We start from the raw sequence: 22,742 nt of genomic DNA on the forward strand, positions 1-22,742 counted from the left end.
AGACTTGAAAAGGGAGCATAAACATCTAGGTGAAAACTTTTTGTAAATTTTTGTTGCAAAATAATGATCATTTAGGTAAATCTGCTCTTCCTGATCAGGTGGTCTCCTACTTCTTTTCAAAATATGAATTTTGAAGAAGGAAGAAAATTTAAAACTAGATGAGTTTTAGTAAAATAAAATTGGCAAAATATGGCTGAAAATACAGTATTTGTGCATAATTTGGGTATTTCTTTTATTTAGGTTGTACTTAAAAAATGCAATGCACTATTTTGCTCATAGATGCCTTTCAGATTAAAGGTATTTCCTTGTTTCATGGTGAAGGAATTGTAATCAATGAGAATTAAGTATTAAAAGTTTGAAAGGTGAAGAACAATAAACATACTAATTATTTGGAGTTGGTGTTTGTAAATTTTCAAAGATTGGAAAAAAATTCTCATATTCCTGTAGACTGGAAGGTATTCATGCTTTTTATTATCGCACATAATATAGGATCCATTTCTTCTAGACTTTAAAAATTAAATTCCTTACTGTTGCTATCCAGCTCCTCCTCTTTTGCTATTGAATGTTGTACTACAATAGCATATTTATGCCTGAGTGTCCTCAGTACATGTCCTGTGGATTGAACTCAGCCTAAAACCAGTCTTGCAAACTAACTGTAAACCCTCAGGCATATCTAAACCATATGGTGAGAGCAATGTGGATGTCCCAAAGACAACACAAATATCTAATCTGCATGATGTTTTGTAGCATTGTGCGTGATATACCAGCTCAATTTCAGAGAGCTAGAACATTACCCATTTTTTGCTACTTTAATATTTTTATCCTAAAATAGAAAAAAGAGAAAATAATTATGGACTATGTTTTGTTAGTGAGGCATGCATATGAAAGTTCAGGAAAATAGTCAGTGCCAAAGCAGTGTACTAATATATACAGTCCCAATTCATAGAATCACACAACAGCCCAGGTTGGAAGGGACCTTCAAAGATCTAGCTTTTTGTGGGAAGGAGAACTTTGATGAGATTATCTGGCAACCTGACACATTGAATCTTGAAAACTTTATGGGATGGAAGTTGTTGGGGCAGAGAAGGAGACAAAACACGGCACATTTTTCTGTGTGGTAGCTAGTCACATCTTAGCTCAGTTGGGGCTGCCTTTCTTCTTTCAGGTGTTATCCCTTGGTATCTTCACAGTCTCCCTATGGTGTCCAGTTTGTAAGCACTGTCTGAATTCAACTTCTTTCCAAGGCCTGTACAGCCCCCCAGCTGGCCCTATGAGCACAGCTGCTCTCTGTGCCTCCACCCCCAATATCTTCACTTACTTTTAGTTACTCCCAAAACCTCACAGAATTTAGCAGGTATTTTGCTGGCTACATAGGTAGGTACTAAAACGTTTTCTTCCTGCCTCCATCCCTTCCAGCTTTGAGAATGTAATGAAATTTATAACAGAGGGAGGAATACCTGTTTAAGAATGATGTTCAAAATCTGTGATCCTGCTTCTATCAAGCGTTTCTCACACCCTGTTTTTGGTTCGGTTTTCACTTAACACATCTGATCTGAGAAGTTCTTTTATGCTTATGCCTATCATTGTTTACCTGCACTGAAAACCTTCATATAGAAAAAAAAAATAGGTAAAGAAAAAGCTAATGAGTTAGAAAAGAAATAGTGTAATAACAAAAATGGGAACAAAAATACTTTATCTCTCTGAGCAGCCAGGCAGGCAGAAAGGAGAAAAATGTGGTAAGTAAGCTGTGGAGAATAGGAAGTTTAAAAACTAAAGTGCCTCTGTTTTAGAGAAACTGCATATGTTTTCCAGCTGCAGGATGGGAAGCAAGATGTCAGTAGCATGGCTGGAGGTTAAGATAGGGCTGGAAGACAGTTGGGGCACACAGAATCAATTGTATAGCTGTCACAGCAAAAATTTATTTGGTTCTGCATCTAGAAGTTTCACAGTTGCTCCAAACACATGCACAATGCTATATAGCTTACAACAATTGACAATGGGCGACAAATCTAGTTGGCTAACTGGAATGGAGTGGAATACAATAGAGCATAAGACAATTATTCTGCAAAAGGGAAACCCAAAGTCCTAATATTAAGATTTTATAGGAGATACTAAGATAGTGGGGTAGGACTGGGATAATAGTAATTAGAACAGAATAGTTATTCATTATAACACAGCCTCCCACCAAGACTGCCCAGATGTCTCAAGAGAAAATGCCAACATATGAAGCAAAGAAAAGAACAAAATAATCAGACAGCAAGAGATGGGAATATCCACTTAGAGGGAACTTTTCTCCAAATTATTTTTTAAATTATTTTCTTTTAAATCATGAAATATGGCACATAACCTCTCTTTCAAAACCTTTTAACAGTTAGTTAGCATAAAATTCCCAAGAATATCACAAGTTGTATGTGCCAAGTCCTTCTTTGAGTCTTGGTAAGGTCTTGACATCAGTGACATCCTGTGGCATTGAATTCCATAATCTAATTATGTGCTGCATTAAAAAGTATGTTCTTTTATCAGATTTGGAGCTGCTGCTTTTCACTTTCACTTAGTGTCCTTTTGTTCTTGAATTATGATACGCAGGACTACAGAAGCTCCTGATCTATTTTCTTTTTGCCACTTACCATTTTTATACTTTCATCATATCCCTCCTTATTCATCTTTTATTTTTTTTTCTTAAGGTTAACAATTCCAGTTTTTTCAGTCTTTTCATATGAAGGCTTGTCTATGTGCCTAATTATCACAATCAGTCTTTTCTGAATACCTTCTAATTCAGTAATATCTTTTTGTGATGGGGTGACCAGTACTTCATACTATTCCAGAGAAGGGAAAATTATTGATTCATATAATGACATATTGTCTTTCTTTCTTATTCTTCACCTCATTTTCTTCTGTATTTGAAAATTTTATGTGCTTTTTTGACTGCAGCTGCTCATCAAGCAGGGCTCTTCTTTGAGCTGTCTGCAGTGAGACCCAGGTGTTTTTCCTAAAATAGTGCTAGTAAGTGATATCTCTGATAAAACAAATTATCTGTTACACATTTAGATTTCTTTGCTTTGTTGTCGGTTTGTTTGTTTGTTTGTTTGGTGGTTTCTTGGTTTTCTGGTGGTTTTTTAAGATGGCCACCCATCTCCCTGAGTCAATTTTCTCTCAGATTTCCTGTCTTATTTAGACTTGGTTAATAATATTCCCTTGTTATTTATAAATTTTGCCAAGTTGCTGTTCACTTTTTTTTTGACATTACTTAATACATTTTGAGCACTTGGTCCTTGTATGGTGCCTTGAAGCACCCTGCCATTGAGGTTTTGCTATAGTGAAAATTGACAGTATGTATTTTTTGTTTTTTTTTTAATCTTTGAGAAAACTTTTGCTTCATTTTGCATCCTATCCCAAAATTACTTAGCCTCTGACTTGAGATGGAGACTGAATCTCTTGAGAGGAACATTGTTCTCACCACATTTATTCAATTACACTAACAAGGTCAAGGGCCAAGTTGCCTTCACAATTAAAGCTAAATATTTGAGAGACAACTATCCTATTTGCAACCACAAGAATGGAAATTAAGGACAGAAAATGGAAAACTAATTAATTCATCATGTTGGGCAGACACGTTCAAAACCAAGATGGGAGCAAGCTTTTAACACAGCAGTTCTGAGAATTGTCTTGGTGATAATCCTAAAACCCAGGAATTTAATCATTGCAAATAGGCAGGAATATATGAGTCTACTTGTTACACCTCAGACTTTGTGTGAAAATAAGGAAAAAGCAAACTAGTGGTATGGTCTAGACAGCTGTTAATTTTCAAGACTTTCTTTCACAATCTGATATGAACCAAGATATTTTAGGATTTGAAATATCTAAAGTTCTTGTTGGAAAGGGGAAGGGCAAACTTATTTTGAGGCTTTATACGTCCTGACCTCCCCTAGGCCTGCTTATTTCCTGGTATCTCTCTCTCTTTCTCTCAAGTGTTCTCCATCCTCTCCCTGAGAGAGTCTATGTGTGCTTCACCAACCCTGACTGCCTACAGTATGCAACAGAGCTCACCACCTTTCTGCACCAAGAAGATTGCTTGCACAGAGAAGGCTCCTCAGACTGCTTGGGACACCTTGCACAGATGCATGCCACTGCCTTGAACTCAGAATGGACACTAAAAGAGATCCTGAACATATTGGTGGGAAATGTGATCAGACACCTGCAACTCAGACCCTACCTGTTTGGTAAAGGACCTATAAGGAAAGCTAGAACATCTTGTGATATTCCCATAGTTTTATCTGACATAAATCCTGTATTTTCCATACTGTAGTCCACCCAATCCTAATCCAAACTATTCTGGATGGAGCAGAGGTTGACACCAGTTAACAGTGACAACAGGGATCAAGTATTTAATTTGTGAACAAGCCTATGAAAACGTTAGTAACTCCTCAATAACTAGTGCTGGTGCCTGATAAGCTGAGAGGACAGAACATGAAATATAATCTATGTCTATCTATGGACCAATTTTACATACATATCTATATCTATATATATATATATGCACACATATATATCTATGTGTATAAGAGTATTTATACTACATATATTCTTTTTCCTTTAGCAAGCTGCTTTGATACAGTAAAATATAGGATGCAGAATTATAGGAGAGTAACAGAAAAAGTTGCCACTGTGACCTTTTTGTTAATTCATAGCAACACAAAAAGTACCAGTAAAATATAGCACAATCGAAAATTTAGAGTTTCTCATTTGAAGGAAGAATAGGAAGAAAACTCGGTGCTCTCACTAAATTGTTGAAGGTTCTAAAATACCACAGGGCTTGTGCAAAATAAGACAGTGACAGAGATGGACCATAAAATGTATAGTCGCACCTATTAGTGAACATATTGTTACATTAATGGCACTTCTGCATCAAATATAAGAATAGAAACAATACTGTGTGTAATTTAGTTAATTTAGAGGGAAAAAATTATAGCAAAACTATGAGCTCACTGCAACAATTCAAAGCTGAATGCTTTTCACAATAGATTTGCAAAATAAGCAGCCACCTAATAAAAAGTTATGTCAGTTTTTACAGTTTGCCTACCAAACCTAAGAAAATAGCATTAAATGATTGGCAGTGGAGTTTTGTGGAAACAATACACATGGAAAACAGTGACAATACTGTGCCTGGTGCTGGCTTCATACTGAAAATATCTGTGCTTTGCAGTTGCTGTGGAGTAATATATCTCTTGAAATGTGTGTACATTCAAGTAGTATTAAGAGATAAATATATGCCTTTTCAATGGTGCTTTTTCATTTGGGAGAATGTCACAGAATACTTTTCAGCACCTCTGGGAAGCTGTTACTCACTATGCAAAGCCTGTATCCCACTATTTTTCGTGTAAACCCATAATGATAAAATATATCAATAAATAAGTATTTAAATGCTGTCTGAAATAAACCTGTATCACTGTAACAATTCAGGGAAGAATCTGTATTTCTTTCTTTTTGGGATTTTTTTTTCTTTTTTCTCTTCAACCTATATAAGAATTGATTTGAATATATTTAGATTTTCCCATTTTCAGACAAGCCTCTTGTTTCTCTACTTTCCTTAAAAGGCTGTGCATCCTCCTACATTCCCCAGTGTAGCAGGATAAGAGACACTGCATTTTCCAAATAGAATGTTTTAATAATTTCCATCCTTCCATGTTGTTAGTCCCAAGTAATGATTTCTTTCTAGGGAGTGGTATCAATAGTTATTACTTTAATGTACAAGATGGTAAGTGAAATATCACAATGGGAATAAACTGTCAAGGATGATATTTGCTAAAATACTTGCTTATTTGAAAGGTCCAGTTTCATCCTGAAATCTGTGACAAGAAAAACATCAAGTTTGAATCACAGGAGTTTATGTAACTACTGAGAGAAGGATTGGGTGGTGTGGTTTTGGTACCTCTACATTTCAATTTCATGTAAAACAAAATGCAATTATGGTTTTTTTTTCCTTTAGGCTAAGTAAACTAATAGAATTATGAGGCACAAAAGGTAATATTTCTGAATTTAGGCTTATTTTTCTTTTTTTTCCCTTTTTTTTACCTGAAGTTTACAGCCATAGAAGTATATGTGTAAGATACTCAGCTGTCCTATACTTGACCAGGAACTTGATTAAGGGGCAATTTGGTGCTGTTGTTACTGGGGATTTTCCACATATACACAATCACAGAGACATAAATATATGAATTTTTTCTATTTAGATCTTACAATATCACTTGAAAATCATAACAGCAAAAACCAACAGGAATTCTGTTTTTATTAAAGTGGAGTTCAGATTTCATCCAAGTATGACAAAAATACTGTTGAAAACCTGTTCTTTGTGAACACTCTCAAATCACTTGGTATTTTGCTTTTTTTGTCTTGTTTTGTTTCAGTTTGGTTTTTTGTTTTGTTTTCTTTATGACAGCACTCTATTTTTCAAAGACATTGACTTTTTCCTGACACTTTTAATTATGCTTTTTTATGGTCCTTAAACCATCCAGTCAAATCTCTCCGAGCAGAAATATATATGGTTCCCAGAAGAAAACAGCTGAAAACTTTAAAGCTAGATGGACAGATAAATTAATTATTACATTAACTTCAAATATTGTTTTCCATACCAATGTGACTTTGAGAAATGGAGAATCTATCAAATCAAGTATTTGACAGGTGACATATAAGGTATCATGTCATTTATCTGTTAGACAAGAAAATGCTCTTCTAGCTGAATCTTAATAAAAGAAACTTCTGTCTCCGTACTTAGAAAGATTTCACAAAATACTTGGATCGTACCTATGCACAAGATGTCTGCTTTATTTCCTTTCATATCAGGTATTCTTTTAAGTATACTGGTGTATCATTAACAACCCATAAACATCAGCAGGTATATGAATCTGTCCATTCATAGAACTTGACTTGTGAAAACATAACTCTCAGAGTGCATCCTTTGAATTTTCCCAACTGATATGGAACCCAAGGCTGAATCAGTGGAAATACTTAATCTTTTCCTTCCTATCAAAATTAAATACAGTATTGCAAACTTTTGTGTTGTATTCTCAAGCTCTTACTGATCATTTATTGTAAAGCCATACCAAAAAAGAACGTAAATAAAATTCAAAATGTTCTCTAGCCTGAAGATGCCAAAGTTGTATTTATCTCCATAGTTCTGTAAAAGCCTTATTCTACTGAATGAAGAATATTTTTATTTTAAAGGCAAGTCTTTAGTAGGAAACTTAATACAAGTTACCTACCTTGTCATTTAAAATAAATGGTAGCTGTGATAGCTTCACTCATTGACTTGTTTTTAGTTGTTCATCTGTTTTTTTTAAATTTCAGATTTTATTGATTTTGAACAGTGAAATCAGATTGGCCTTTAACTTTTAGGTTCCAATTCATATTCCATTAATCAGGTATAACATAGTTCTGTTCATGCAATAGTACGTTAGAGCTGCCGGAGACAGAGGGAGAAGAAGATCCCCAAAGAGAAAAGCAATAAGGTTTATACTTTAAATTTTAAAAAATATATCAGTTCAATTGGCTTCCTTTTATAGCTTTAAAACTATGTGTATTTTCAAGGTACTGACTTTATTTTTCCTAGGCTAGTTTTAAGGAAGCAATTAAGGATTTAAAGTACAGACAGAAGTGTTGATCATAGTTACATCATAGCTTGCTGTTACACAATACACTTTTTCTCACCATAAGACCAAAAAAAACCTGAACCACCACCCCCACCCCCCAAAAGACATAGTACTTATTTTAAAAAAGAGACAACTGGTAAAGAAACTTGCTAATCCTGTGCCTAACTGTAAAAGAATTTTAATGTAGCAGTAGCTAGTTTGCATGCAAACATCTCTAAACCACCTGGTAAATTTTAGCCCAATGTTTGAAGGTTTTTTCATAACATTTACTGAGAAATATGAGATTTAAAGCAGTGTATGTTATATAAGTTCTTCCCACCTCCCAGGATTTGGTAGTTCCAAGTAAGTAGGCCTATCATGAATGTCAGTCAGTATGCCTTAATACAGATTCAGTTTGAAATACTTGTACTGAAAACCTGCTTGCACATGTCTTCTGTCATTCCATGTCCTGTGCTTCTCCTTAGATGATCCGTTCATAGAAATTGCTGTGTGGGAAGCAGATCTGATTGGGATGGACAAACAGTGTTGTATTAAGTAAAACTAGTTCCCCTTATATTAATTGAACTTTAGATGTATATGAATTAATAGTAATTGTTATATATATAGGGTTTTTTAATTTTAGTGAACCACATATAGAAATGCCTGACTTCTTTCAAAGTAATTCTTTGAGTGCTTGTGTCAGCTAAAGATTTTCTTGCACACTTAAAATAGATATTTGGTCTTTATATTATGTTGTTTGTGAGATCATCAACATGTATCCTGCTAATGGAAATCCAAGATAAAATTTATACTTATATTTAAGACTGCATCATAGTCTTTTCCCTACTCTGGGTACATAACTCACTTATTTTTTCATGCTATGGACAGTTTGTATTCAACTATACGTTGTTTTCATCTTGCCTCTCGAAGTTTTATCAAAATTGCATGCATTCAAATTGCAACTGAGGCAGAAAAAAATTCTTCTTTTTCTGTCTCTCATCACATTATCTCATTTACCATTCTTTAAATAAATAATTTGATAGTTGATTCGTATTTTGCTTAAGCCTTTTATTATGGCTTGGTTGAAGGAGAGGCTTTCAGAAGCTAAGTTTGAATATCTGGACTGCAGCTCTCCTTATGTTGAATTAGGATACATAATTTATGGCCATATATTAGTTGTGATATATGGAAACAAATAGTTTAATATTGTTCTGATACAAAAAGAATTTAGTGATTTCTTAGATGACTGAGTTTGTGTGTGAGAGATGATAAACTAAGCAAAATCAACAATATGCCAGGAAATCCTTCAGATATTTACAGTATAAGCTTTTCTGTGTCTCAGGAGATCAAAAGAAAAGTATGTGGGTGGTGCACTTACCTACTTCTCATCTTGAGGCTTACCAAAGTGGTTGTCAGCGGAAGATTTGTATTGAGCCAATCAGGCATCCAGTATTAAGCAAAATGCATGATCTTTGTCCCCTTGGTAACAGTTGTGTTTAGCAGAACGCAAAATGTGTTGCTCTAAATCATTGCTCTAATTGGCACCTTTGTTGACAGTCTCAAAAGAAAGGTCAAGATGTGGTTAGGCGTGGGACTGATGTACTGTCTTACTCACAGCTGCAGCCTCCTTGGCTGAATGCAGCAATTTATTGAGCAGGCATTTGCTTTTTAAATTATGTGGATATTTTAGTAAATTCCATTAGTAGATACTATTTGCATTTAATCTTCTTTAATTTTTTTTTCTTTTTTGCTTTGCTACAGATAGTGTGATTACTGCATTAAATCTAGGTGAGAAAAAAGGAAAGTGAGATGCCAAGCTAGTGCAAAAATACCTGTAAACCAGTCACTTAATAAATTTTCTTACTGTTGACAGGAACTGCTTTATGCAGTGGACTATTAACACCACCTAGGCCAAGCTACTTTGGGTGTTTGAAAAAGTACATATTAGAACACCTGAGTTTAAAAATGTCTATTCCATATATAGTCATATTCTATGAGATGTAGGCACTCAAAGAGGGTGATTCAGAGCCCTAAATTAGTTGACTAAAGTTAGACAGTGTGAATACCTCCTACAGTAACAATATGTTGAAGAGGGACAGAAAGCAGGCAAGTGAAGACAGAAATGGAGTGATAAGGACAATAAATGAAGTAAGTCTGTAGTGAACTCTAGAAACTATTAGAAATTATTAGAAATTCTTTGGAAGATCAGTTTAGTTTAGAGCACAAGCTCCAAACCAAGAAGCATCTTCATAGGTAACTTTAACAATAGTGTAGGTATGACACTTTCAGCTGTGACTGCCTCGGCATCCCTTTCTTCTATCTGCATTGCAATTGTTTCTGCAGTCCCCAGTCAATGCTGGAGGATTAAACTACAAATATAAATAATTTCTTCTTCAAAGAGCTTACAAGAAAAATAGGATTCATAGGTGAAGAATAAGAAAGGAAAGGAGAAAAGAAAGAAATAAAATTACCTGCTCAAAGTAACGAAGGATAATAATTCTTTCTTACTATAACATGGACTGCAATCTATAATCCCTTACAATTTCTATGTGTGAAAGGATTTATAACACGCAGCTTTTAGAAATTACTTTTTTTTTTTAAATTGCCTTTACTAAAAGAGAATACTCATGAGTAATGGTACCACAGTAAACAGTCTCATTTACATTTATGAGGGTTGGGTAGAATTCTTGAAAACGTAGTCCTTTCACAGTATTTATGGGTTTTATTGTGTTTTATTTTATTCCCTATTTTATTAAAATAATTCTTTAGGCTGTAGCTACCTTTTTAAAGAGAAATCAAGAATTCTGCATTCATCTGTCTGTAAATTTATTAGCTCATTAGTCACTGTACAAGAGGATGACAAATCTCAATTTTTCATCCTCAGAATCGAAGTTTACTAAAGAACAACATCCTACGTGTCCCAGATTTTCTTTTTTATAAATTGGTATTTAACATCTGATTAGAAGACTTTTTGGCATTTAATGGGATTGCTACAAAAGTTTCATGTCATGTATGGACACTTACATGCACGCGCATACTAATGCTTTGCACCTATCCTTTTACCTTTGTACCTGTCCTTACCATCCATTACCCTGTTTTGTGTAGGATAAAAACATTTGGCGTGTAATCATCTGTCAAGATCTGGGTACCTCTGAGAAATTTTCTATTAGAAACTGTCATTATTGAGCATATTAAAGTTAGTGCACAATAAAAAAATAAGTATCATTGTTTGTGAAGAAATGGGAAGCAAATTCTTCTGTTAAAATCAGTAAAGCTGTTATTTCCCTTGCTGATTCTTTGATGGACTTGCAGTTTGCTGACTCATTGTAAATTGACTCTGTTGATACAGTTTTGAAAGTTCATATGCTTAGTTTTGGTAAAGCTAATACATGAGTCATCAGCTGTAGATTCAGGCTTTCCAGTTGTAGTAACTAACAGCACAGATGGTCTGATATCAATCTATTTCCAGTGGCTCTTTTTACAAAAGTACACTATATTGGTCTAGAGCAATATTCTTGATCATATGTGGATTTCCTAAATTGTATGGTATTTTAGATTTGGGGTTAGATCTGACCTGAGCCATCTGTCAAAGACATTATATATATATATATATATATATATTAGTGTATATATTATATTGTGGATGCAATTTAGCTTCCAATGCCAGTTATTATAAGTCTGTTTGATCTTACTGTATAGGATGCTTCAGCTGTATCCCGGTTTATTAGCAGAGAAAAGCTAATTTCAGCTTGCATTCTTTTATTTGCTAACATTCAAAAGAAGTATTTAGGCATGTTGCCTTCTGCCTGAAAATACTGAAATTAATTTATATGGCCATTTATCCTATTCAACAAGAATATGTCAGCTTTTGATTAGCTACAGAAAATCTCAGTCTGTAATCGATTCCTAATGGCTATAGTTTTCTTTAGATAGGCTCATAAATTTTGTCTCCTAATAGAGAGAAAGTGAACTGTTGCAGTGTCACGTATTTAGCTATGTTAGCTTTATAATTACTAATTATTGAGGTATTAACAGTTCTAGAAAAAATCCTAAATGTCAAAGAACTAAAAAAAAAATATTTATTTTTGTACCTATCACTTTATAGCTCTTCCCTTGTCTAACTTTCTATACTTTCTTGGGTCATTTCAATAGATTGTTGAGATATATTGGGTTAAGAATGTATCCTTGAGTAACAACTACTGCAATCAGACATGACTTCATTCATTCTTGATCAAAGAGATAAGCTGTTCCATTTGACCACTATCAAATTTCTCTTTACTGTGGAGTAGGAGCCAGACACTGAATATATCTGTGGCATGGGATGTATCAACCCTGCAAATATCATGGAGCACATTCCCAACATGATGTGAGTTTGGTATTTTGGCAACAGAAAGACACTTCCTATACTCCTCTTGTTTGTGTCCTGATAAACCTAGACCAGAAACGGGGCACATCGACCAGGCAGCACATGGAGTCATGTTCTAAGAGCGTTAAGTTAGATTTAGCTGGAACATTCTGAGCTACTTATGCTGTTCTTGGTTTTCTGCTCTCTTACAACATCCACACTAAACACATTTATTTTGCTTGCTTATGTACACATTTTTGCTTAAAAGTGTTGACATTTTTTGTATGTCTGAATTACTAAGCAGCGTATACCTCAAAAATGGCTAAAGCAATAGGCTTCACTTAGTAGCTGAAACTGTGTCAAATCTCCCTTTAAATCTGAATCTGTCTTCCTTCCCACCACCAAAGATGATTTGAAAATAAAGAAAACCACTTATGAACAAAAGTTGTTGTTGTATTATAATGAAAGAAAAAAAAAAAAGTGGTTTGCCTGTTACCAGAATAATTAAAAGCTGGTTGTGGTTTAACCCCAGCCGGCATCTCAGTCCCACACAGTCACTTGATCACTCCCCCACAGTGGGATGGGGGAAGTGAATCAGAAGGGTTAAAGTGATAAAACTCATAGATTGGGATAAATTCAGTTTGATTTAAAAATTTACAAAAAAACATTTGCAAAATGAAACATTTCAATAATATTTTAAAAAATTAAACATCTACAAAATAAATTAAAAAAAACCCTAAGGAATTAATTTGACATGTCCTGTGGGTGGGCAGGTGTTTGGCCATCTCCAGGCAAGCAGGGCTCCATCATGTGTCACATGGGACTTGGGAAAACAAATGCCATCACTCTGAATGTCCCCATTTCCTTCTTCTATCCCCAGCTTTATGTGCAGAGCATGGCACCATGTTGTATGGAGGATCCCTTCTGTCAGTTTGGGGTCAGCTGTCCCAGCTGTCCCACCTCCCACTTTTTCTGTACCTCCAGCATCATTGGTGGGGTGGCATGAGAAGCAGAGGTCTCGAGGCTGTGCAAGCACTGCTTAGAAATGTGTAAGACATGTGGATGTTGTCAACACTCTTTTGGTCAGAAATCCAGAACACAGCACCATACAGTCTACTGTGAAGACAATTAAGTGTATCCCAGCCAAAACATATACAAAATTAAATTCAGGATATTAATTATCTCATTTATTTCTTTAACCTAATGTATTCTTCATACAAATGCATAGCATAATTGCAAAACTAGTTTCCGTTCTTGTACTTCAGGAGAGATCACTGTCTAAGTTATAATCGTCATGGAATGAAAGAAAAGCCATGTTTGTTTTTCATTTTTTTTCTTCACATTTAGAATAAAAAAAATAAATTTCCCTATAAATATGTGGTTTCTGTTATAAACTGTGACTGCTTGTCTGAGGCTATAATCTATTTTCTTGGGTCATTTAAAGAAAGATAGGATTAGATATAGCATAGCTCAGCTTTGGTTTTTTGTCATTTTTTACTGGTAGCAAGTTCATCTCACTGCTTGTGTTTCCATGCAACCATATGTTTATGTGAAGTCACATTTCACTTTTTGATGAATAAAGTCCTTCTAATTTCCTCTCACATCAGTTGTAGGGCTCATAAGTGAGGTGCAAGTGTCATGTAGTTAGACCAAGAATATCATATATTTAGAACTTATCAGCATAATTATGCGTTTTGTTTCATTATTCAGAACTTATCAGCCCAATTGTGTGTTTTGTTTTGTCATTTACTTTCTTTTATAGTGTTTACTTGCTGAGAATTTTCTTCCTGGCTTTTTGGAAGAATGCCAGACTCCAAGGAAGTTTCTCTTCCTCTTCCTTTTTACCTTCTTATTCAAATGCTCTTGTGTATTCAGCAAGAGGATGCCAGCTGCATGAATTCAAACAGCAGAGAGGGCAGGAGAAGACAATTTTAGCACAACTCACTGCTTTCTGTAGTTCTGCACGTTGCTTATTGGAACCTGTTGTTCATGTGCTGGCTAACATTGGAACGCGTGGCAGTGTGAGATGGACAGCTATTGAACAGCAGCATTTTAGGATTCTGGGAAAAAAGCATGCCATGCATTTTTCCTTTGTTTGACAATGTGAGGAAGGGCAGTTTTCTGGCCACTTTAACAGCCATTTGCAATCACTTTGTTGAGTGTCTGTGCAAATACATAGTGCAACTCAACTATGCCGTGAAAGCCTTTCAGTGTTAGTGTTGAGCTGTCCTGCCTTATGTAAGCCAAATGTTTTCGAAATGGAGCCACTTGCTGAAATCTTGTCTCTGGAGAGATGTGCCAGGACAGGGGAATATTGGTTTTGACTTAAGAACTTGTAACCATTTTTCCTAGCCAGATTAAATATTACTAATGACAGCAGTTCTACAGGGAAACACAAGAGAACATTCTGTAGATAACAGTACAGGGGGGAGAGAATATATCTTCTCCATGCCTGTTGTTTTCAAAGTCTAGCCTTAGAAAAATAAAGGACAGGAGAAAAATAAATTATTAATACTGCTCATGAAATTTTAAACGTACAAACATATCTTGAAATATAGTAGCAGGAGGGTGATAAACCCACACCCTTTCCACTTTTTTCCAGTAGTGGACATGTTTGTGCAACAGCACTCAAGCACAGCTTCTTACTGCAGGTGCTTTTACCATTTTGGGAGTTCACTGCCCTTGTTTTGTTAGCCTCAGCAGTTTGAAAGTGTTGGCTCACCCGCAGTGCTTGCAAATATATCACTGTCCATGCTGCCTTTGCTTTTTGTATTTACTGGTGTCTTATGCTTCAGGGTTTCCGATGCCCTTGAGAAGCTGTGATCATTTTTTACATCTGAAAGAGTGCCAATTCATTTATTAAGACTGAGTCTGCGAGGCCCGGATAAATTTATTCTATCTAACATTTAATAAAACATTAAATTAAAAATGTGACTTCTGCAGTGACATACTCAGCATTATCCTTCCAAGGTTTATATTTGAACATTGCAGGGCCCCACCTTTCCAGAAGGTAACGTGCTATCAATCTAGCTCTGAGGTGACAAGGCCACTGATGTTTTTCTGTGGTGGTTATTTAATAATTAATTTTTCATTGCTAGTCTGTTCAATAAATGGATTGCAACATTTAAGACCAGTTTAATAGGTTTACAGGTCCCTTATAAATTCCAACAATGATAATAGTTAATAGGAGAATAATGAATTTGAGCTCAAAGATCTCAAGATCAATCAAGCAAATTAAATCTGGCCTAGGCTGTGGCTGCTGAAGTGGTTTTCTTGTTTGTTTGCATGTTTGATTGTGGATTTTTTTTTCCTATAAAATATAACCTACATGGATTACTCTATCTGATGATTTGTTGAATTTCTTAGTGTTTCACTTGTCATGTTAATTTAAATCTTTAATCTGAGGATGTGGAATGCATATGAAGTGGCACATTAAATCAATATTATGTTGCAAATGATGTCTCCAAAGAGGGTGCCGTTGTGTAGGGGAATGCAATAATAGGAATAATAAAAAGAAAGTGTATCTTGATCTTTCCACATATGTTAGTGCAATGCTGTTTATCAATTAAAGAAATAATAAAACCACACATACCTCTGCTTGTAAATGCAAAACTTTTCATTGGGCTCTATCACATAATCAAAACACAATGTAAAAAAAGGTTCAGATAGAGAAGCCTTGCCAGTTACTATGAGGATTTGAGAGCATTAGCCCTAAAAAGAAAGAGTGTATTGCTTAGCAGGGGTTTGCTTGGCATTTAAAATAGATGGTTCCTGGTCTCATTAGAGTTCATGGTATTCAGAGGTAACCTCATTAAGAAAGTTAATAAAGGAGGAAGGTACATTTGGTTTATCTTCTTGCATTATGTCTCACCCAGAGCCTGATTTTTCACTTTTTTTCAAGCTTTTCTGTATGATCACTTGAACTGGGGTGATTCTGTCATTTCACAGCAATTTCCACAGCTCTTTATTATTGCACACACTGGAAGGAGATTCAAAGCACTGTTATTCATTCCTGGCTCTGAAATTATCTTACTGAACATCCATTCACTTCATTACCCATTTTGTACATTTGCAAAATACAAACCAAGTTGAAGACCTCAGTAAAAAGTATGAATTAAAAATGCGGGATAAGAAAATAGTATGTGAGATTCACAACAGTAAGAAATTGGGGCATTCGTTTTTCTAGAGCTTTGGGATCTGACTCAAGATCTTTTCTTACCAGTTCTTTTTTAAAGGAATTCTGGTTAGACAGGACATTATCAAAATTTTTTTTATATAACCTTGAAAAAGTGGAGGGGGAGGGAAAGCTCTGCACAGTAACCACATCTCTTGAAATCTAGGTTCTAGATAATACAGTCTTGGGTCAGACTGCAAACTTAAACCAACCCCAGGCAACCAATACTGAGTGTAACACATCAAGGTATTTCCTTAGCCTTCCTCATTCTTGACATAGACCAATACTACCACCTCTCAAGCTTGCAGACAGTGATGGAGCAAGTAAATCTTGCCTGGGCAGTAGCTAGGTATGGATGTTTTTCTCAGAACAACTTCTAGAGGGAGCACAGGCTGTGTACCCATATAAAGGGGGAGAAAATAAGAGAAGGGCTTAGGAAAATCAGTTGTGTTGGCTATTTCAGGTAGAAGGAAAATGAACCTGCAATATTATGTTGTACTACAAAACTCTAGAGAGTAGGTAGGAGGATATTGTAGCAAAATAAAAGAAAAAATTTGATAATGAGGATATCACAAGATGATAAAAAGAGCAGAAAAGCTGGTAAACCTCCATCACTACAAGAATTAATTATTTAGCCTGATTAGTGAGGACTACATGTGCTTGGAACAGGTACTACCTATCATTAACTGGTAATAGCCTGTTTCCAGTCTAGGCAGTACCTGACTAATAACTACTATCGATGTTGATGTCTATATTACAAAAGTAGTTATTTCACTACTGTAAGCTGTCCAGGTGCTGCAGGCTGGATTTGCCATGCTGGAACCCATCAGTATCACCTGCTCTTATTGCAATATTTGCCATTTTCAGATTCACAATAATAGAATCATACAGTAGATTGGATTGGAAGGAACCTTAAAAGGTCATCTAGTCTAACACCCTGCAATGAGCAGGGACATCTTCAACTAGAACAGGTTGCTCAGAGTCCTGTCCACACTGACCTTGAATGTTTCTGGGGATGAGACATCTATCACCTCTCTGGGCAATCTGTGACCACTTATCTTGTGATAGGAGCCATTGGTGGCCCATTTCTGCACACCATTTCCGTGGCTGGCAGTGACCATTTTCCCCAATGGTGAACAGTCATCCCTGAGAAGCAATGGGCACTGACCAGTGAATGCAAATTGCACTGAACTGCATAGCAGCTCACCAGCTGGGTGCAGTCTGTGTTAGCTCTTATTTTGGGCCAAGGAGATGCAGAAAGCTGTTACTGCTTCCTGCCAGCTGTAGGTCCATAAGCAGTTTCTGCAGTGAGTTTGTGATTAACAGCAGGTGATGGACAGTGATAGTTTACTAGTGAAGTTTGTAGTTACTTCAGATAAAAAGCCTGGGGCTGAGGAGGGAGAAGATAGGAAGCATAGTAGGAAAATGGGATTATTGTAACTAGAAGGGAGAATCAGGTAGCAATTTTTTTTTTTTCTAACACAGAAGATGTAACATACAGATTTTTGAAGGAGAGAAGGAGACAGGAAGAGGGTTTACAAAATGAAAATTTTAGATTGAAATTTTAAATGGCTCATCCCTTCCTTTTCCTCATGTGCTCTCCTTTAGTCTAACAAATGTCTTGATACTGCTGTGGCTGAAATCCACTTAATATTTGCTCTCTGAATACCCGTGCAATTTCAGTGAAGTCATTCCTAAAACATAGTGGGAGATTCAAACTTAGTTCATATGGGTCTACAGATCAGTCACTAAATCCCAAGGAATGCTATTTTCTAGAGGGTGGGAGGAGCATTGGTGGGTGGCTTGACTGAAGATAAGTATTAAGAATAGATATGATAATGAGATTTGTCCTTGATGTACAATAAGTGCACAGAAAGAATAGCAACAGCAAACCTATGAAGCTGGAAATACATAAGGGGAAATCAGAACATGTAGCAACTATTCTTCCTCATAGAAAGAGTAGAAAAATTTATTAAAAGTAGTACCTTACTGATGGCTCCATATAGGCAAATGGGAGAGTATAGTAATTTGTTTAGTATTTATTTTATGAGGCTAGCAATAGCACTGCAAATACTGCAGTGATGCAGAATGATAATGTGCAAATGTTAGCATGAATTAGTGGCCCTTTAAAATGCATCCTGATACTACACAAGCCACACAAGCATTTATTACACTTGTCCTTACTATTTAGGAGATTTTAACTTGCTGTGTAAAATATCCTTTTGTAGCCTAAAATAAATTTTGAAGAGGGAACAACTAGAAATATAAGTTGTATTTCCTTACCTGTTGGAAGTGCAATGAAATAACTCTTAAGAAATCAGCAAGGTGTGAGTTTTATTTAAATTGTACACTCAGTTCATTCCTATTCTGTAGGTATGTAACTCATAAAAAAAATCAACATTATCTCAATTACAATGTCATCACCTTTAACTCTTTTTCTCTGGGAGCTAGTTATTTCTATGAATTTGGGAATGAAAAATCCCGTTCCTTGCACTCTGCCTAACAGTTCTTTGGTTTGGACAGAATGCAAAGATCTGAGCAGGAAAACTTTGCTGCTGTGTACTGAGAATCTTTCTTCAGCCTATCCAAAGTACATTTTGTATTTTCTGTAGTGCTTTCAGCCTGATATAATTGTCACCTTCTTGTTGTTACTCACCTAACCTTGGTGTTACTACTCGTTCACTTAGGGTACAGAATCTCATGTCACTCCTTAAATACCTCTTATTGTTGAACATGCAATTTAAAAGCCTGGGCTCGTTAATAAAGTATGGTATGTGAGGTGTCAGTTCATTCTATTTTAGGTTTATGAGAAATACCATTTTAGTTCTACAATATTGTAACATTTGTAAAATGTTGACTTAAAGACAATCACTACATATTTCTGCGGAAAATGCTTTGAAGACATTTGCTTTTACAAAAATATTAAGTTTTAGGCAGACAAAATAACTCTTTCAACTCCATCTATTTTTTTGTTCTATTGCTACTTTCAGAGGACTCTAGAAGTGTTTAAATGTCCACATAATCAATTTTATGTGTATGCCTCACTTTAAACTTGGGATCAGCACAACACCGTTTTGGTTTTTGTTTGTTGTTTTTCTTTCTTTTGTTTTTGAATGAGTTTCCAAATAAAATGCAGTTGTTAGGTTTTTGAGGTTTTTGCTTACTGACTGAATTTCTTCATTTTCAGGCCATGCCATGGAGGATCATAGTGGTTGTCCCTCAGGGTCCTTTTTTAACAATAGACAGCATCAGAGGGAGATTTGGTGAACAATGAAAAGCTCCAAAATGGAAACATTGCAGCATTTCCACTGAACCTGTTTTTATCCCATATTTCTAGTTGCTAAGTTATGCATAAAAAATCTTATTTTATTAAAAAAAGAAAAAAAAAAAGAATGAACATGTATATATGCACACACAGTCCAATGTAGCAGTCAATGGTCCTATTATTCATATAAATACCTAAATCTCCTTAGACTCTGGCTGGGCTCTTAGCTTCAGTGATATCTTGAGGGAATATGATAAAACATGCTTTTCCACACAAACTTTCTCCTTTCCTGGAATAAACTACTTGTTATTAATAGAAGATAGTCATTGTGTTCCTCTGGCTCTGATAGACCTGATCAAATAACTTCCTATCAGAGTAGCAAGCTTCTTATTCCCTGGGACAGAAAAAATGTGTTTCTTCCTCTCCATTCTATTAATAGTGTTTAGATTCTAATGGATTGGTCTTGAGGAATTGAATTCATACCTGCTGAAAGCACCAGCTCAGGCTTGATTCAATCAGCCATATAGATCATTTATGGACCATGGGCAGCCTCAGGGCAATGCTTCTTCAAAAATAAGTAAGAAAGTATGATCTGAACTCTGTATAAATCCACATCAGACTTATAACAGGTGGGTTGAAGTAAAAGTAATTTAGAAAAAAAGATTAGTGTTCCTTTCAGGAATATGCAGATTAATGAAGTAATTAGGACAGAGGGCCAGATCCTCAGGGCGTTGTAAATCATCATCACTTAGCTGAAGTTACTGAAGCTCTGCTGATTTATAACACCTACAGAATTGATCCACTAGCAAATCCTTAGTGATGATGTTGGTGTTTTCTCCTGGTAATAGAGCTGCAGGCATCCGGGATGACAGTTGGTTTGAGGGGCAAGTTCAGAATATAGATAAAAGACAACATGCATATTTAGAGCATGTGGGGAACTTAAGACTGCAGAAGACCTTCTGGAGTTTCTGTGTTCAGTTCCTTTTTACTGTTGCAAGCAATGACATCTTATCATGCCATTCAAATTTTTTCTTAGAAACAAAAAGTGGTTGGTTGAGGCAGGATGGTATTTTAAGCTCACACAGCATTACTCTGAAAAACAGATTGAATAGAAATTTTATCACATGCTGCCCTCTGGTTTCTTTTATGATCATTATTTAATCTTTCATTTGAGAAAGGGGGGAAATTGTCTATTAAAAAAATGGTGATAGGGGGTGTGCTGTGTGTGTTTGTGGGATCGATATAGACGGACTATGTTTCTAGAACATTGAGGAACACGGTAGAAAGGCACAGTAAGTTGACTTGGTGCTCTGTAGAGCAGTAGGAAGCCTCACTTAACTTACCACCTGAGGTGTCTGCTCATCTGGGAACAGTCAGCACACCCCAGTTCTCTGTGCTGTGTCTACTGAGCAAGGAGTTTGGTCTGCCTAATCTTTAGTGCTGGCAGCAATATGCAAAGCCAGAAGGACAACAGCTTGGCTTACACGTAGCATGCTGAGTCTGCAAAGACCAGATAGATTGAAAGACTGTCTATTGACTTGTAAATTCAGGAAATTTGATAGTGAATCCTGTGGTGTACTGAAAATGCAAAAGTGTTCTGTACTGTTTATGAAAGCAATTTACAGAATAGGATTATACTTTGGATGAAAATCAGCTTTTTATGTAGAAGTTCTGAATAAACTCTGGAAATTTTTGATTAGTAATGAAGTGTAACCTCAGCTCCACAAACGTTTGAAATTATGTCATTGTTTTTAGCTGGAGATTTTTGCTTGCTTCAGATACCAGAGGAGTGCCTATGTGACAATGCAGTGTGCAGGGGGGAAGATGTGAGAGAAGGAGAGAAAGGAGGGCTTTTTTGATCTTCCAAAATGCTCCTCCTGATTACTGATAGGAAAGATAGAATGGATAAGCATTTGGTGTTCATTCCTTAAACTCAATCTTTTTTATTTGAATTTATCTAAATTCCCATATCTCCAGAGAAGAATGAAAATGAACATTTTGCTGAGAAAAGTGTTATGATATTTCTAGATGTATTTTTTTCTGACTAGCTTTGAGAGTCTCTGATGTTTTGTAGATTCAGTTAAGGTACCATCAAATCTTTGCAAGGCAATGTATGCAGAAATTGGCTGTCATGGAACACTAATAAAAGTTATCAAGCTTGTTGTCTTTCCAAACCTGTTGGTTCTTATTTTCCTTCTCAAATGCAACAAATTTTGAATGAGAGCTGCTTTATTTATTCAACTGAGTTGTTTTGGAAGAATAACACAAGATTTCCATGAGTGTTTTGATGGAAAATTATTATTTGTTCCTCCTAACAAAACATTAGCTCTCCTGCAGTGGTGCAGTTGCATTTCAAATCTGGAGTCAAGTCATATTGACATTAAAGAGAGCCTGCCAATTGTGAACAGTTAAAATATCTTAATATTTTACTGATGAGTTTTGGAGTTGTGGCTTCAGGGTTTTTTGGTTTTTTTGGTTTTTTTTTTTTTTAGAGAGGGAAGGTATTTTTTGTGCTGTTGGTTTCTTCTTGATTTGTTTTTAGAAACAGGTCAAAGAATTCAGGTCATGAAGGAGTTCATAGCATATCTGGTAAATATAAGGTTTGAGACAGAACCCTGTCAGATGCAGGAATAACATAAATTCAGATGATATTTTAAGTATCAGTAGTAGTGCATGTGTTCACTGGCTTAGTATTCTTGAGGAAGTTGCACAAGAGGAGACAAATTCAGCCAAGTTTGCAGGAATGTGGCAGTGTGAAGGAGCTTCAGAGGAATATGGGCTAATTTTGTATAGTGCTACTTCCATTTTCATATGCATTCATCACTATTAAAAATTAGTTGGAGGATGAATTGCATAATTTCTAAAGGAGGTCACATGTATGTAAATACAATTAGGATAATGAAATCTAAATTTTAGAAACTGTTTGCTAGCTATAGTATTTAATGGGAAATGGTACATGTTAAATCAGCAGCAACACCAAGACCCGACAAATATTTTAGTATATTGCCCAATAAAGGGCACTTTTTAGACATACTATGCAATAAAAGTTATTCATTGAGCTAAAATTAATACACTAAGAAAAACTGCATTTTTTCTCAAGTGTATATCTGCAAAGAGAGCATTTACCCCTCTTCTGGGAGCAGCTTGACATTGGATAGGAGGAGAGAGGGAAGAGGAAATATGTGACAAATTATGAGAGTTGAAATTTTCTGGGCAGAACAGGGAACAGAGGTGCAACCAATTGTAGGAAGGATGGAGAAAAAAGTGGGGTTTTTTTTGCCGGTTCTTTTTCTTCCCAAAGGGACAGTCCCTTCTATGATGTTGTTTTGTAAT

At 35.7% G+C, this 22,742-nt stretch overlaps 1 protein-coding gene across 12 annotated transcripts in view; it reads left to right on the forward strand.

Moving 5' to 3' along the window:
* PCDH9 (protocadherin 9) overlaps positions 1-22,742 on the forward strand; it is a 680,886-nt gene that overhangs the window by 173,908 nt on the left and 484,236 nt on the right. For 2 of the 12 annotated variants that reach the window (XM_064713627.1, XM_064713636.1), the window contains one exon: positions 3,970-4,139. The exons of 9 other annotated variants lie outside the window; for them this stretch is intronic. In XM_064713627.1, the coding sequence (XP_064569697.1) occupies positions 3,970-3,990 (21 nt within the window). In that variant the 3' untranslated portion in view covers positions 3,991-4,139. Of the gene's footprint in view, positions 1-3,969; positions 5,455-22,742 lie in introns of those variants that run through there. One more of the 12 variants, XM_064713619.1, reaches the window with a different exon arrangement.

This window comes from Zonotrichia leucophrys, chromosome 1 (assembly GCF_028769735.1).
Source record: "Zonotrichia leucophrys gambelii isolate GWCS_2022_RI chromosome 1, RI_Zleu_2.0, whole genome shotgun sequence".
Lineage (NCBI taxonomy): Eukaryota > Metazoa > Chordata > Aves > Passeriformes > Passerellidae > Zonotrichia > Zonotrichia leucophrys.